General features: G+C 35.2%; 1 protein-coding gene across 2 annotated transcripts in view; it reads left to right on the top strand.

Annotated features, from left to right (window-relative positions):
- Nucleotides 1-15,273, top strand: part of mtm (phosphatidylinositol-3-phosphate phosphatase) — a 160,016-nt gene that overhangs the window by 36,282 nt on the left and 108,461 nt on the right. For both annotated transcript variants that reach the window (XM_090391293.1, XM_090391294.1), the window contains one exon: nt 13,240-13,458. In XM_090391293.1, coding sequence (XP_090247419.1) covers nt 13,240-13,458 — 219 coding nt within the window. The remainder of the gene's footprint in view (nt 1-13,239; nt 13,459-15,273) is intronic.

Genomic DNA, 15,273 nt, shown 5'->3' with positions numbered 1-15,273 from the left:
CTCTTATATTTTTTCTGTATTCTCTCAGAGCTTCTGCTGCTCTGAGAGAATTATTCGGTAGTTCTATACATGCTTTATTATTTTCCAGGACTGTCTCTTTGACTGAGTCCATTTCTGTGAAGTTCAGATTTTTCTATCCTTACCAAGTCTTACTTCACCACATTTGGCTTGCTTTATAATACTGGTTTGATATTTTACTAGTTTTTGTGAGATCTGAACCTCAATCCTCAATGTATAACTTTCTGATGTAGAAGTCAGAGAAAGTTATTAGACTTTTGATTCAGGCTTCTACAGTGATTTCTTAATAGTCTAATTAAACATATTATTACACATTATACAACAAATTTAACTTAATTTTGTCTTTTTTTTTTTAAAGGACAAAAGGTATTGAATTAAAATTTGATTATAGAATTTTTCTATCTTCTGTTGATTATTAAGGGAACTATAATAAAATTTATACATTTTTAATTAAAAGAACAACATAATTATCAAAGAATTAGATGATTTAAAATTGTTTTGCTAATTTTGCTTGTGAACACCATAATCTCTCTAAACGAATCCGGTATACTGGAATCTGCAGTCCTTGGACCTGGTTTTCCATGATAGCCATGTCCTCATGTTACTCCCATTGTCCCATTTCTTAGCATACTTAGTTTAAGAAAAAAATCTCATTTTACAACCTATTGACTGTAATATGTCATTAAGCACGTGACATCTCATTCACATTATTAGCATAATCATCTGGCTTAATGTTTTCAAGGAAGGTTGAACACACTGACTTAAAGGCAGCCTACTGTTAATTTTTTTCCTCTCACTTCATTTTGTTGTCAGGAAGTGTCCTTCATAATTGTATTCTTCGTTTAGTACAAATTTATTTTAGCTTCAATTTATCCTTGAGAATTTATTAAATGCTTTGCTGTTTTTTAACAGTTGACTCTTGCTACACAAACTCATAGAATATGGTTCCATGAGTGTAGCAATTTGTAAAAGAATATCTTGTTATAGTAGATAGTTTATTGAATTTGCCCTGGAACAGTACCATCTGTGGGACTTGTGTACAGGACACATTCAGGACTCTCCAGTCTTTATAGTGAGTTTTTTTTTATTTTTTTATGGTGTTTACTATACTGAAACGACTATATTTCATAAAATTCAAGACCAGTTAAATGTAAAATGGTAGCAAAAAACTTTTTTTTAATATATTTATGTAATCACTTTGTAAAATGCATAAAAATCAGTAGTATTTATGTCGAGATCAAAACTGCTATTTTTGCAGAGAATAGGGGAATGGGAATTATATCCAGATATAAATATTAAATTAAAATAATTTATTAATAATTTTGTCATAAATATCTATAATTTTTTTTTGTTTTTTATGGTTCAAACAGTTCAAAAATCCTTATATAACTGTATATAATGATCAAAAATATCTGGAAGCCCACTCATCCCATCTCTCACTCTAATATGAAAGGCATTAACATGGGGTTGGTCTACCTTTCTTCTATAACACCCTTCTGGGAAGGCTTTCCACTAGATTTTGGTGCATTGCTGTGGTAATTCCTTTCTATTCTTTCAGAAGAGCATTAGTGTGATTGGTAACTGATGTCAGGTGATTTGGTGTGGCTTGCAGTTGAAAAAAAAAAAAAAACAGCCCTGATCTCAACCTTGAACATCTGTGGGATGAACTCAAACAGATGTTTAAGGTTGAGATCAGAGCTTTTTTTTTCAGGCCAGTCAAGTTCTTCAACACCTATCTCATCAAACCATTCCTGCATAGATCTTGTTTTATGGATGGGGGAAATTGTGCTGATATAGGAAAGAGCTTTCACTGAACTTTGCCATAAAGTTGGAAGCCAGATATGTATAGAATCATTATAGTCTGCAGCATTGATATTCCCCATCACTAAAACTAGGGACCAACCTGAACCATGAAAAACAGCCCCAGACCATGATGCTTCTTCCACTGAACTTCACGATTGGCATAACACATTCGGACAGGTGGTGTTCTGGCATACACCAAACAGGCTTGTCTAGCAGCCTGGTGGATGGTGAAGTGTTATTCATCACTCCAAAGAATGCATTTCTTTACTCCAGAGTCTAGTGGTGGCAAGCTTTCCACTACTCCACCCATGTTCTTCAGATCCCGATGAACAGTTGTGTTGCTGACATTACTTGCAGAGGAATTTCAGAACTCAGTAGTGAGTGTTTCATTTAAAGACAGTTTTTTTTTTTTTCCCCTGTGCATCAGATCTCCTAGGAGCTATGTTGTTACTTCTAGGCATTTTCATTTCACAATAACATTTAATTGCAAAGGTAGCATCCTATAATAATGCCATTTCAAAAGTCACTGAGTGTTTCAGTACAGATAATTTTACTGTTAATGTTTGTCTATGAATATTGCCAGACCTTGTGCTTCCTTTTATATCTAAATGAGCCATGAGTGTGAATGCCTATTGCCAATATCCACTATTATGAAAGGGTATCTGGCTATTTTTTTTTATCAGGTAGTGTATTCTAGATGCATTTCTATAATACAAGTCATTCCTTGTGAAATTATCATATTAAAAATTAAATTGAAGCTGCATAATTTTATATTCTGCTAACAATGACTTATTTTTCTTCAGATGGAAGAAAATACTTTTTAGATTTTTTTTTGGCATCCTGTTAATTATGGTGGCCATTTTTATTTGGCAGATCCACTGAATTTTTCAAATTTGGAGCATTTAAAATTTATCACAGCTTATTTCTAGCTTGTCCACTTTCTGATTTTTTTTAACCACCATTTTAATATTCAAGGTATGCACCTTTTAATTTCTTATTGGCATTTTCAGACAAGCTAATTTTTTGTAAGTGGTGGCTACTTGTTTTAGGTGTTCTGAATACTTCCATCTCATGTTATACTCCCTGCAGCCTTGAGATTTAATACCACAAATGTGTTTTTTTTTGTTTTGTTTTATTTATATATGTAGTGAAATATGTATGCCAAAAATCATCATGATTAAATCATTTCTTCTATGAATAAAAATTCACAGTCTACAAAAATTAAAATGAAACCCAGAAAAAAGTGGATTAAATAAAAATTTTAAATTTTTATGATAAATACTTTTGATAGGTGACTGTAAAGCAAAATCGCTACCAGTCTTATTTTCATCCCTTCATTCTATATAAAGTCAGTCTTTTAAAAGTGAGGAATAACTGCATTTTTTTTCTTCAAATCTTTCAGTTTATTTAGGATATTCTTATCAAGATATTTTTTTAAAATTGTGAGTGGTGTGCCATGTGATAATAAAAAGTGGGAGAGTAAAAATAGATGAATTCTTAAAAAAATTTGACATGCATAAGTACATAAAATGTCAAGCATCAGCAATATGAAATTACATTGCTCACATAGCTAAGTTACTGGTTTAAAATTTTTTAATATTTATTCTACTTTTATATATTAATGCTAGAGACAGATGATAAAAATTCAACTTGTAATTAGCTTACTTCACAATACTCAAGGTATTAAAAATTACCTTGATAAGTTACAATTTGGTCTGTGCCATTTGTTATAAATGAGGTCTGCGCTTATAGTACCCTGCTTTGCCCTTTAATTCTTTACTTTATTTAAAACTTCATGAATGGTCGGCTGCCTTACCTATCAACTGCCGCCATTTATCTATTTCTACTGTATCTTATTTCTCATACTCTACAGTCTAACAAATTTATTTGTTTTAATGACTGCACCAGTTAGACTATACATTGACTATGACAATATAAGATCTTTAATCAAAGACTAAGCAGGTATCGTTTATATTCCCCACTTATATTATTTTTACTTTAAACTAGTCGTGACTTAGTGGCTTAAATGTAAATTGTATAAACTTCTATCTAATGCAAGATCAAATTTTTTTTAGGATAGTGTATTGACAGAATCAGTCCAATGTGTTGTTTACAAACCATTTAATCGAGTTAAACAGAAATATGTACAGAATCAGTTACATTCACATATATACACAATGCCATTACAATTCCCTTGCCTAGTCTCAATTCTTTCTAATCTAACCTTAGTTCTAAGCTTATTCTCAATCTAGAATAACATTAACTGAATATGACTTACCTTGGTTAAGCCTAATTCACCATTAATATACATTATCTCCTAAGCATAGACGTTTGACATACATTCTTGTTCAGTATTACAACTACTTACAATTCTTGTTCAGTAGACAGTCTTTCACATTAATCCTTTCTTCACATGTAATTCTTCTTGTTTTTCTTTCTGCTTGCTGACACGTTCCTTTTTTTTTTCACTAAAATTCTGTGGTTGTTGAATATGCCTTGCCTCATAGACTCTTAACATGGCGGCAATGTACAGCTCATTGCCTTTGAAACGAACAAACACTTTCTTGTGTGGCGATGTACCCAGGTAGAAGAAAGCTCAGAAAACCCCAAGACAAATGACAGTTCTCTTTTAACTTCTGACAGCGAACTTGGCATGACCCAGGATTCAGGTAAGAGAAGGCCTAAAAAATCCTAAGACAAAATTCCTTCCCATGACTTGCCTTATATAGGCCCTGACCTGCGTTGTGTGCATGTGTGCGTCTCTTGAAATTGGTCACGTATTGACTTTTAGACAGGATGACTCATTCTTTGCAGGTCTTTGGAAATTTTCATCTATAGCAATTCTCAGAATTCTTCACTAGTATTAGCATTAAACTTACTGATTTCACATTACTTAATAACCTTTCGTGATGATGTAAGGTTATTAAGTAACCTTACATCATCACATAAGGTTACTTAATAACTTTACGTGATGATGTCATGTGCCACATTATTTCAACAAAGGTTAAATACAATGTTATTACAGAAAAGATTATTTCAAAAAAATTAAGTCAAGAAATTAACACTACTCTAAGTGCATTCATCATCATAATAAAATTCCTGCCATGTACCCTCATGGGGTGTACAGGATATGATAGTATTACATCATTACTACTTCTTATCTACAATTTTCCTCCAAATCAGTCTGTTACTTGTCAAGACTCCAACATTATCAGATCTTATATTTCTATCGTCTAAGGCACTTTGTACCGTATCAATCAACCTATATCTTGGTCTTCCTCTGGGTCGTTTTCCTGCCAACCTAGCAGAGAACAATTGTTTTGCTAATCTTTTCTCTCCCATTCTATTTAAGTGACCATACCACCTGAGATTAGCTCTGCTAATGCATTCCTGGATGCTGACAATGTCAAGTTCTTTCCTAATATCCTCGTTTTTAATATGATATTGCCATTGATGCCATCTGTTCACGCCTCTAATCTTTCTCAGGACTCATATCTGCGGTCTCTAGTCTTTGGTCAAGTGTTTTACTTCTGACCCAGTTCTCAGATCCATAAGTTAAAACTGGTTTGAACACTGTCTTGTATACAGCTAATTTCGTGTTCCGACTAATTTCTCTCTTATTCCATATGAATTTATTCAATTGACTTCCCACCATACCAGCTTTGCTGATTCTGTTGTCTATTTCCATATTTAATTTACCATCTTCAGTAAAAATCGTGCCTAAGTAGCTGAAATGTTTTACTTGTTCCACAGGTTCTCCATTCACAACACAGTTGACATTTTCAATGATTCTACTTATTTTCATTGTCTTTGTCTTTTTATTGCTGACCTTCATACCATATCTATTACAACAGCTATTCAATTTAATCAGAGAATCTTGCAGTCTTGTAGCGGATTTATTTAGAAGTATAACATCATCTGCATAAAGCAAAGAGCTGACATTAACATCTCCAATTTTGATATCATGTTTAATACCACTTTCCTTCATAATGTGATCCATATAGATAATGAATAACAGAGGGGATAATGTACATCCTTGTCTCACACCAGATTTAACATTAAACCACCTTCCTGTACTTACTTCAATTCTAACTGCTGACTTACAACTCAAATAAAGACTAAGTATTGCTTGATATAATGCTCCATTGACACCATTGAATGAGTAGCTTCTCTCTTGGCACCTTGTCATATGCCTTTTTTAAAATCGACAAAACTTAAATACAGATCTTTGTTATATTCCCATGCTTTCTCAACTATTTGTCGTAAAGTGAAGATCTGATCCTAACAGCCTCCATTTTATCCTGAATCCAGCTTGTTCTTCACCAAGCTTTTCTTCCACAATTCTTCTCAACCGTTTCTCAAGTATACTTGCATAGATCTTGCCAGGAACACTCAGTAGAGAAATACTTCTGTAATTCTCACATTCAGTTTTATTTCCCTTTTTATATATGGGTACTATGAGAGCTCTACTCCAATCATCGGGAATTCGTCCCTCTGTCCAGGCTTTCTGAACTATGCAGTGCAGCCACTGTAAGACTTTTATACCACCATACTTCAGCATTTCTGGTCGAATATCATCTACTCCTGCTGCCTTTCCACATTTCAAACCTTTGATGGCTTTTTCTACTTCAAGTATGGATATGTATTCCTGACTGCATGCCTGGTCAGTGTTTTTTACCACTGTGCTGTCATCACTGCTTGTTTCATTTAGCAGTTTTTCAAAGTAATTACTCCATACGTCAAGGATATCTTTTTCTCCTGTTTTCATATCACCTTTATCATCTCTAACTCCTTTTACAGCACTCTTTCCTCCATTCCTAAGCTTCTTCAACAACCTCCAGAATATTTTGCCACTTCTTGATATTTATTTTCTATATTCCTGCCAAAGTCCTCCCATGACTTTTGTTCAGCTAGTTTTACACAGTGTTTAGTATTCTTGCATTTGTCTCTATATTCTCTAAGAGCACAAGCTGACTTATTTGACAGGAACTTTTGATATGCTTTCTTCTTTTCCTTCACTGCCTCTTTAACTTCCTGTGTCCACTAGGGAGTTCTGATTTTTTTATCCTTACAGACAACCTCACCACCTGCCTCTCTGGCAGAATCAATCCATGTTTTCTTCAGAGTTTGCCACTGAATCTCCAAGGTTTGATTCCTGTTCTCAAACTCTTTCATTTTTTTTTTAATAATCTTTCTGTATTTTAGTCTACAGTTCACATCTGAGAGCTGCTCAACTTTTATTCGCTTTAAAACTTTCTTGCATGTTATTCTTTTCAATATGAAATTCAATTTTATCCTGCTCAAGACTAAATAGTGATCACTTCTGATTTCAAATCCTCTGTACGCTCTGGTGTCCTGCACCAGGCAGAAAACATCACTATCAACAATAACATAGTCAATGAGACTTTTCTTATTCCTAGCCTCTTCTCTCCATGTGAATTTGTGCACATTTTTATGTTGGAACATGGTGTTAGTAATAACCAGTCCATGTCCTGAGCAGAAATCCAACAGGTATTTTTCATTATTATTGGCTTTTCCCTTTCCTCCAAATTTTCCCATTTGTATGTCTGACAATCATTTCCTACTCTGCTATTTAGATCCCCAACAAGGACCAACTTTTCCTTTTTCATTGTGTCAGTTGCTTTTTCTAAAGCATTAAAAAATTCCTCCACTTCTACCTTAGTAGAACCTTCCGTGGGACCATAGGCACAAATAAGTCTCATTGTCCAGTTCCCCATTCTCATATTTGCCCACATTACTCTACTTGAGACTGACTGCCATTCAAGAAGATTAGCATCATATTTTGTGTTGAATACTATGGCTACTCCTTCTTTTCATTGATTGTCATTTCCTGAGTATAACAATTTGTATTTATTGCTCAGAAAGATCTCACCAGTTTTTGTCTTTTTTGTTTCAATCACCCCTATTATGTCGATCTGGTACTTATCTAATTCCTCAGCTAGCTCCATTTCTTTGCCATTCAGGCTTCTTACGTTGTTAGTACCGATCTTTAACTCTGGTGATGTTGAGTTGGGGTTTGTTTTCAGATTTGTTCCAGTAGCTGACTTTTCGCTGTTCGCCCTGATTCCCTGGCGAAAACAACGGGGGCCTTGTTTAACCGGGCGACGCCCCAGCCGGCATTTAATTTTGTCATGTTGTACTATCATTTTTTATTTTGGTTTAACCAATAAGAATACAATTTGGTCGGCTAAATCCCAAATTGCCAGCCCATCCTCGTTCGTTCAGTATCCAAGTAGATACCCAACTAAGTGCATTCTCCTTAACAAAAAACATGTAACAACAAACATGATAAGTTACGAAGTCACATATCATGAGAGGTTTTACATAAATGTATTGAATATGTTGAAAGGCACAGCAAAAAATTGCAGTAGTTCATTTCTTTATTATCAGCAGTCTTGATTTTCATGGATGAATGGTACCGTACCCCCAGGAATACGTGCTGGGTTGTTCATGGGTACATGAAAAATAATCAGTAATGGCGGAAAAACAAGTAAAGTAAACTATTTTATATTAATTCGTGTATAGAGGCTTAAGTGCTGTGAAGACATAATGTTGGAGGTTTAATGGATTTTTTACAACACTCAGAAAGGATTAAAAAGAATTTTAATACTTCCTATATTTCGTCCTAGTCACTAGGACATCTACGGGGATTACAAAAATAACTAATGTAACATAACACAAATATCATACAATACTAAGCCCAACCACGTGGGTGACACTAAAGTCCTATCTAGGTGGAGCGCCCTCTAAGGGCGGTTGTAGGTGGCCTGGAATATGAAGTAGGATCTCTGGTGATGAGTGTTTCCCAAATTTTCGGAAGCTTAATGCAACCATATTTATTAAGATTTGGTTCATTTCTAAGAGCTGCTGCTGCTTCTAAGAATAGTCTGTCTTTCTTGAATTTGCTGTGATGGAACATGGTGGTTTGCTTCCATGATACTCTGTGGGTGGTGTCCAAGACATGGTCAGCCAAGCCTGAATGACCGTAGTTGTTTACAGATGTAAGACTTGTGTTCCTCTAGGCGGATGGATGCTGATCTGCCTGTCTGTCCAAAGTACGCCAGCTTACAGGAACAGAGTACTTTGTAAACTCCAGGCAGAGAGAGAGAGGAGGGAGCTGATCTTTTGTAGAACGGATAAGGGTAGCAAATTTGCGGTGGGGTTTATATGCTGTGTGTAGGTTGTACTTTTTTAGAATCTTGGCTATTTTTTCGGATGTGCCACGGATGTAGGGTATGGTGATGGCATTTTTAAATTCTTGTTGACGAGAAGGACCAGGAATGGAGAGGAACTAATTATTTTTTTGATACTGTGATCGCTGTAGCCATTGGAGAGGAAAGTGTTGTGTATGTAGTTAAGCTCAGTAGTGAGGGCAGTTCCACTGGAACAAAGATTGTGGGCTCTCTTGGTAAGAGTTTTAATAATGCCATATTGTTGAGAGGGGTGGTGGTGTGAGAGTTTGTGAATGTATCTGCCTGTGTGTGTGGGTTTTCTGTATACAGTGAAGGCAAGTGTATCATTAGGCAGGCATGTGACTAAGGTGTCTAGGAAGGGTAAACAATTGTTCTTTTCCTTTTCCATAGTAAACTGGATTCTTGGATGTAGGCTATTGAGATGACTGAGGAAGGAGTCTAATGTGTCTGGGCCATGAGGCCAAATAGAGAACACATCATCTACATATCTTAGCCAGATAGAAGGTTTGAGTGGGGCTGAGTCTATGGCTCGTTTTTCAAAATCTTCCGTATAGAAATTAGCAAGGGGGGGAGAGAGGGGAGAACCCATGGCAGTTCCCTGTATCTGCTTGTAGATTTTGTTCTTCCAAGAAAAATACCCAGAGTTAATGGCAAAGGAAAAGAGATCTAAGATGTCAGAAGGGAAAACTTTTTGTAAGAGAGATAAGGTATCAGTTAAGGGAATATTAAATTCCATTCCAAAAAAGCACTCCGGATATATAACCGTGCCAGCCTGGCATTACTACGTGAGCAAATCGCTTCTACTCGTGCCACCCTCTCAGTGACGAACGCCACCATTGGCTCCTTACATTCAGAGCTCTCCAACGTTATTAACCCTGAACTTTGGTCGATTCTCTCCGGCATTTCGGAAACCTCCGCACAGAAAGAATTTCACAAAATAAAAATAAATACGTCAAGAAATATAACAACCTGATTAAAGACAAACCACAACCACAAATTCAACCTCTCCAGACAGTAGTAAACCTCTCTTCCAGAAGGCTCAATGACGATGCCGTCAGCGCACTTAGCCTCAGCCGTAATTTTGCCGTCGCTCCGAAGGAAGTGCCGGTGCTTGATGTAATGGTTAACATCGAACATGGTATTGGTCGCTTACAGTCGGAGATAGCCAACAACATCAGACTTGACGTAGCCAACATCCTTGCTCATTCTTCGCCTCCAAAAAGTAATTTATCGTATGCTCAACGCACAGCTCTCCTGAAATTACGGAAAGAAAAAAGTATCGTCATCACCAGAGTGGATAAGGCTAATGCCACAGTCGTTCTTCATACCAGTAAATACAATCGCAAAATGAATATTATCCTCCGCAATTGCGCTACCTACATCCCACTAGAACACGACCCTACAAAAACACAAGTTAAAATATTAAAAATCTTACTTAAAAAAGTATCTTCCTGGCAACCCGACATCACGAAATAACTTAAACCTTTCCGCTCCCCCCCCCCCCCCCCCCGAATTTACAGCTTACCAAAAATCCACAAACCCAATTCCCCACTCAGACCTATAGTAGATGCCACCAATGCACTTTGCTACAGACTGTCTAAACAGCTGGCCAACTCTCTGACCCCCTTCACTGGAAGGTCCACTTCCTATATAAAAAACTCGACCCACTTTTAAAGCCCTCATAGAAAATTTAACCTTGAATAAAGCAGACATATTGGTAAGCTTTGATATCTCCTCTTTGTTTATTAATATTCCCTTAACTGATACCTTATCTCTCTTACAAAAAGTTTTCCCTTCTGACATCTTAGATCTCTTTTCCTTTGCATTAACTCTGGGTATTTTTCTTGTAAGAACAAAATCTACAAGCAGAATGAGGAAACTGCCATGGGTTCCCCTCCTTCTCTCCCCCCTTGCTAATTTCTATATGGAAGATTTTGAAAAACGAGCCATAGACTCATCCCCACTCAAACCTTCTATCTGGCTAAGATATGTAGATGATGTGTTCTCTATTTGGCCTCATGGCCCAGACACATTAGACTCCTTCCTCAGTCATCTCAATAGCCTACATCCAAGAATCCAGTTTACTATGGAAAAGGAAAAGAACAATTGTTTACCCTTCCTAGACACCTTAGTCACACGCCTGCCTAATGATACACTTGCCTTCACTGTATACAGAAAACCCCCCCCCCCCCACACACACACAGGCAGATACATTCACAAACTCTCACACCACCACCCCTCTCAACAATATGGCATTATGAAAACTCTTACCAAGAGAGCCCACAATCTTTGTTCCAGTGGAACCGCCCTCACTACTGAGCTTAACTACATACACAACACTTTCCTCTCCAATGGCTACAGCGATCACAGTATCAAAAAAATAATTAGTTCCTCTCCCATTCCCGGTCCTTCTCGTCAACAAGAATTTAAAAATGCCATCACCATAACCTACATTCATGGCACATCTGAAAAAATAGCCAAGATTCTAAAAAAGTACAACCTACACAGCATATAAACCCCACTGCAAACTTGCTACCCTTATCCGTTCTACAAAAGATCAGCTCCCTCCTCTCTCTCTCTGCCTGGAGTTTACAAAGTACTCTGTTCCTGTAAGCTGGCGTACTTTGGACAGACAGGCAGATCAGCATCCATCCGCCTAGAGGAACACAAGTCTTACATCTGTAAACACAACTACGGTCATTCAGGCTTGGCTGACCATGTCTTGGACACCACCCACAGAGTATCATGGAAGCAAACCACCATGCTCCATCATAGCAAATTCAAGAAAGAGAGACTATTCTTAGAAGCAGCAGCAGCTCTTAGAAATGAACCAAATCTTAATAAATACGGTTGCATTAAGCTTCTGAAAATTTGGGAAACACTCATCACCAGAGATCCTACTTTATATTCCAGGTCACCTACAACTGCCCTTAGAGGGCGCTCCACCTAAATAGGACTTTAGTGTCACCCACATGGTTGGGCTTAGTATTGTATGATATTTGTGTTATGTTACATTAGTTATTTTTGTAATCCCCGTAAATGTCCTAGTGACTAGGATGAAATATAGGAAGTATTAAATTCTTTTTAATCCTTTCTTAGTTTTATAAAAAATCCATTAAACGTCCAACATTATATTTTATATTAAGATAGGCACGGAACAAAAGTGTCAGTATTTAAAAACAGTTATTTTAAAAACAAGGGGTGCAATTTATAGAAATGGGTTTAAAAGGGGGTATGCAAGTGGGAAAAGATTGGGAACCACTGGTCTAGAACAATAACAGGATTATGTAACCCTCAGTACACCCAGCCAACTAAATATGTAATAGGCTTACAACAGTTTGAAGTTGGAATTCATGGATAATTAGCACCGTACATGTTTATTTGTAACGTTAATTACTAATTAAGACCTTTTTGATGTGTTTATTTTACTTTGAGGTTATCTAATAACTTCACTTTAGGATTATTAGATTTTCAGTCTTTTCTTTTGATTTATAATTTAATATTTGTCATTTAGTTTTGTTAGCATTGTTGAACATGTTTAGATTGTTTTTTTAAATTTTTAAACGGATTGAGAGTAGTTTGAGTGTTAATAAATGCATGTCAATTGATACAGAGTGTGAAGAGTATATTATGTTACCTTTTGGTTTTGTTGTATCATAGTGTCAATTGTTGTTTCATCTGCTGCTTAATTTTTTTGTTTTTCCTCACTAGCAATCAGTCAATCAGTCTAAGAGCATGATTGGATTTGTTTTCCTTCAAAAACATAACCAGTCTTGAACTTATGTTTATAATATAAGTAACATTTAATTTAGTATACAGTGGTTATTCCATAATTTGTAGTGTGCCTTATCACTTTGAAGCACTTTCTTGGTGGAAGGTTGAAATAACAATAATAAAATAATACTTTCTTCTCCTCACAATTTAAGAACTAGTTTTCTTAGATTACAGTTTTTTTTGGAAGGCAAGGAATCGATTCTTGGAGACATAGTAAATAGAAAAAAAATCATTATAAACTTTTATGAAAGATTTTAAAGTGTTGAATAGTTCAATATTTCATTGGACACTGAATAGTTAAAAAAAAAAAATAGGTCTCAGTTAATGTAGAATTTTTCCCAATCTATTTAATCCAGACTTTAATTTTGCTGTGTAAATTCAAAAATATAATTATTCGATTGGTATTCTAAAGTTTCATTTTCATCCTTAGGATCCATCATCACCATTTATACTGGATGTACCATTAGGAGTTGTTAGTCGCATTGAGAAAGTAGGTGGAGCAAGCAGTAGGGGGGAAAATTCATATGGCATTGAGTTGTTTTGTAAGGATATGAGAAATTTAAGGTTTGCCCACAAGCAAGAAAACCATTCCAGGAGAGATGTTTTTGAAAAATTACAGCAGTATGCTTTTCCTTTATCAAACAAACTTGTAAGTGAAATATTCTCTGTTATTTAGATATAATTAAAAATTTTTCATGACATTTTTCTTTTGATGTGCCATATTAATTAAATAAGCTGCTGTTGTAATGCAGTAAATCTTTCCAAATGGAGGTTTATATAACACATTTACATATGCAGAATTTTTGACATACAGAAAATTTTCTGATACACTTTTCTTTATCTACCTGTCATAGTATTATAAGACAGTGCTGTATTGTAAAAGTATACTATGACAGTGTGGATTAGTATTAATTTATCCTCATTACACGTGACCTTTCTTTGCTATCAGGGAAATTAGAGATAGATATTCATCACTGTTTAATGGAAATAAATAACTTATGCTTCAGGGTTCTATTGTTAATAGTCCTACGAGATATAATTCACTATTGCTTCTAGTCTTATGGGATATAATATAATTCACATGTAAATGAGTAAATGTAAACATTTACTCATTCCACTAGACAGTGTATTAAGATTTAATCTGTTATATAATTTATTCTCATTTTGAAAAAGACTACAGTAACATTTAGGATCCATTAGCTAGTTTGAAGGAAATATGGACTGTCCAGTCTGTTGATTTCATCTTTTGTTTTAACCATTACATGATTTCAGGAGATGCCTTAGTTTCAGGAGTAAGAAAAAAACAACAACAACAGCTGGTAATTGAATTCTCATAATATCTCTTGTCAAACTTCTGAAGCTTCTATATATCTTCAGCTTTGAGATAATGTTGGATCTTTAATATCCACTATTTCTATGTAATTTACATTAATGAAATGAAGCTGTCTGGCTCTTTATTTGATAATTTTTTATATTATGATTCTTCATGCTTGGAGTAAATGGTCCCCAACTTTGAATGTTTCAAGCACCATATTTTTCTTGAAGTAGCACACAATTTGGAGGTATTCCTTGACTTCAAGAAGGAAATAAAGCCAAAAAACTAGGAGAGGAGAAAATTAGCAACATGTGAGAAGAATGGGTAGAACTGCTGTAGTTTCATTATTAAGAGCTCATACATAAAGAAATCTAATAATTATGGAAAACTATGTTAAGATTCATGAAACAGCAGTGCCAAACTGATTATGAAGACATTGATCTCTTCTTTTTAGATTGTCACAATCACAATTATGGTATGTTAGGATTTAAATAAAAATATTTTCTTACCCATCTGAATACATCTATTAAATATAAATGTTTATATATATATATTTATATACAAAATATGAATATACTAAGGATTCTCCATAGCTCATTAAGTATAGAGGATGCTCCTTTGGTTGTCCTGGACAACCAGAGGGCTTCTTCTCTTTGCTTTCTTTGTATAGGACTTTTCAGTTGAAGGTAATTAGCTAGTCTCATATGGAGGTAGCAAGAATTTTCCTCCTAGCAACTCAGGCTTTTCATCCCGGCAAACTGGTCAAAACACATGCAATTTACTGTCATATCATACATTACAAATAGGATTAACTATCTTATCATAAGCAGTATCAGATTCATAAGAAGCTAGGAAACTTGCATGTAAAAAAGAATGATGATGATGATATATATCATTTGAAGCATAACTGAATACTAAAATTTGTACTGATTAGACAAAACTGAAACTGAATACTAAAATTTGTACTGATTAGTCTTAAGAGATATTTAGAAACATACCAGGGTGGTCTGAAAAGTTCTCAGCCTTGACCATAGATGGCAACACTATTGGCAAGATTTTTTCTTCTAGGTTGGTACATCTGTCATAAGCATCCATGTGAAATTGCAAGTCATTCTATCAAGTAGTTTGTTTTATACAGCTGTCTGAAGC

The sequence above is a fragment of the Typopeltis vanoorti genome, chromosome 4, assembly GCF_054136105.1.
Source record: "Typopeltis vanoorti isolate ZY-2024b chromosome 4, IOZ_Tvanoo_1.0, whole genome shotgun sequence".
Classification (NCBI taxonomy): Eukaryota; Metazoa; Arthropoda; class Arachnida; order Uropygi; family Thelyphonidae; genus Typopeltis; species Typopeltis vanoorti.
The sequence above is the reverse complement of the archived record's forward strand: the minus strand, read 5'-3'. Positions and strand labels throughout refer to the sequence as shown.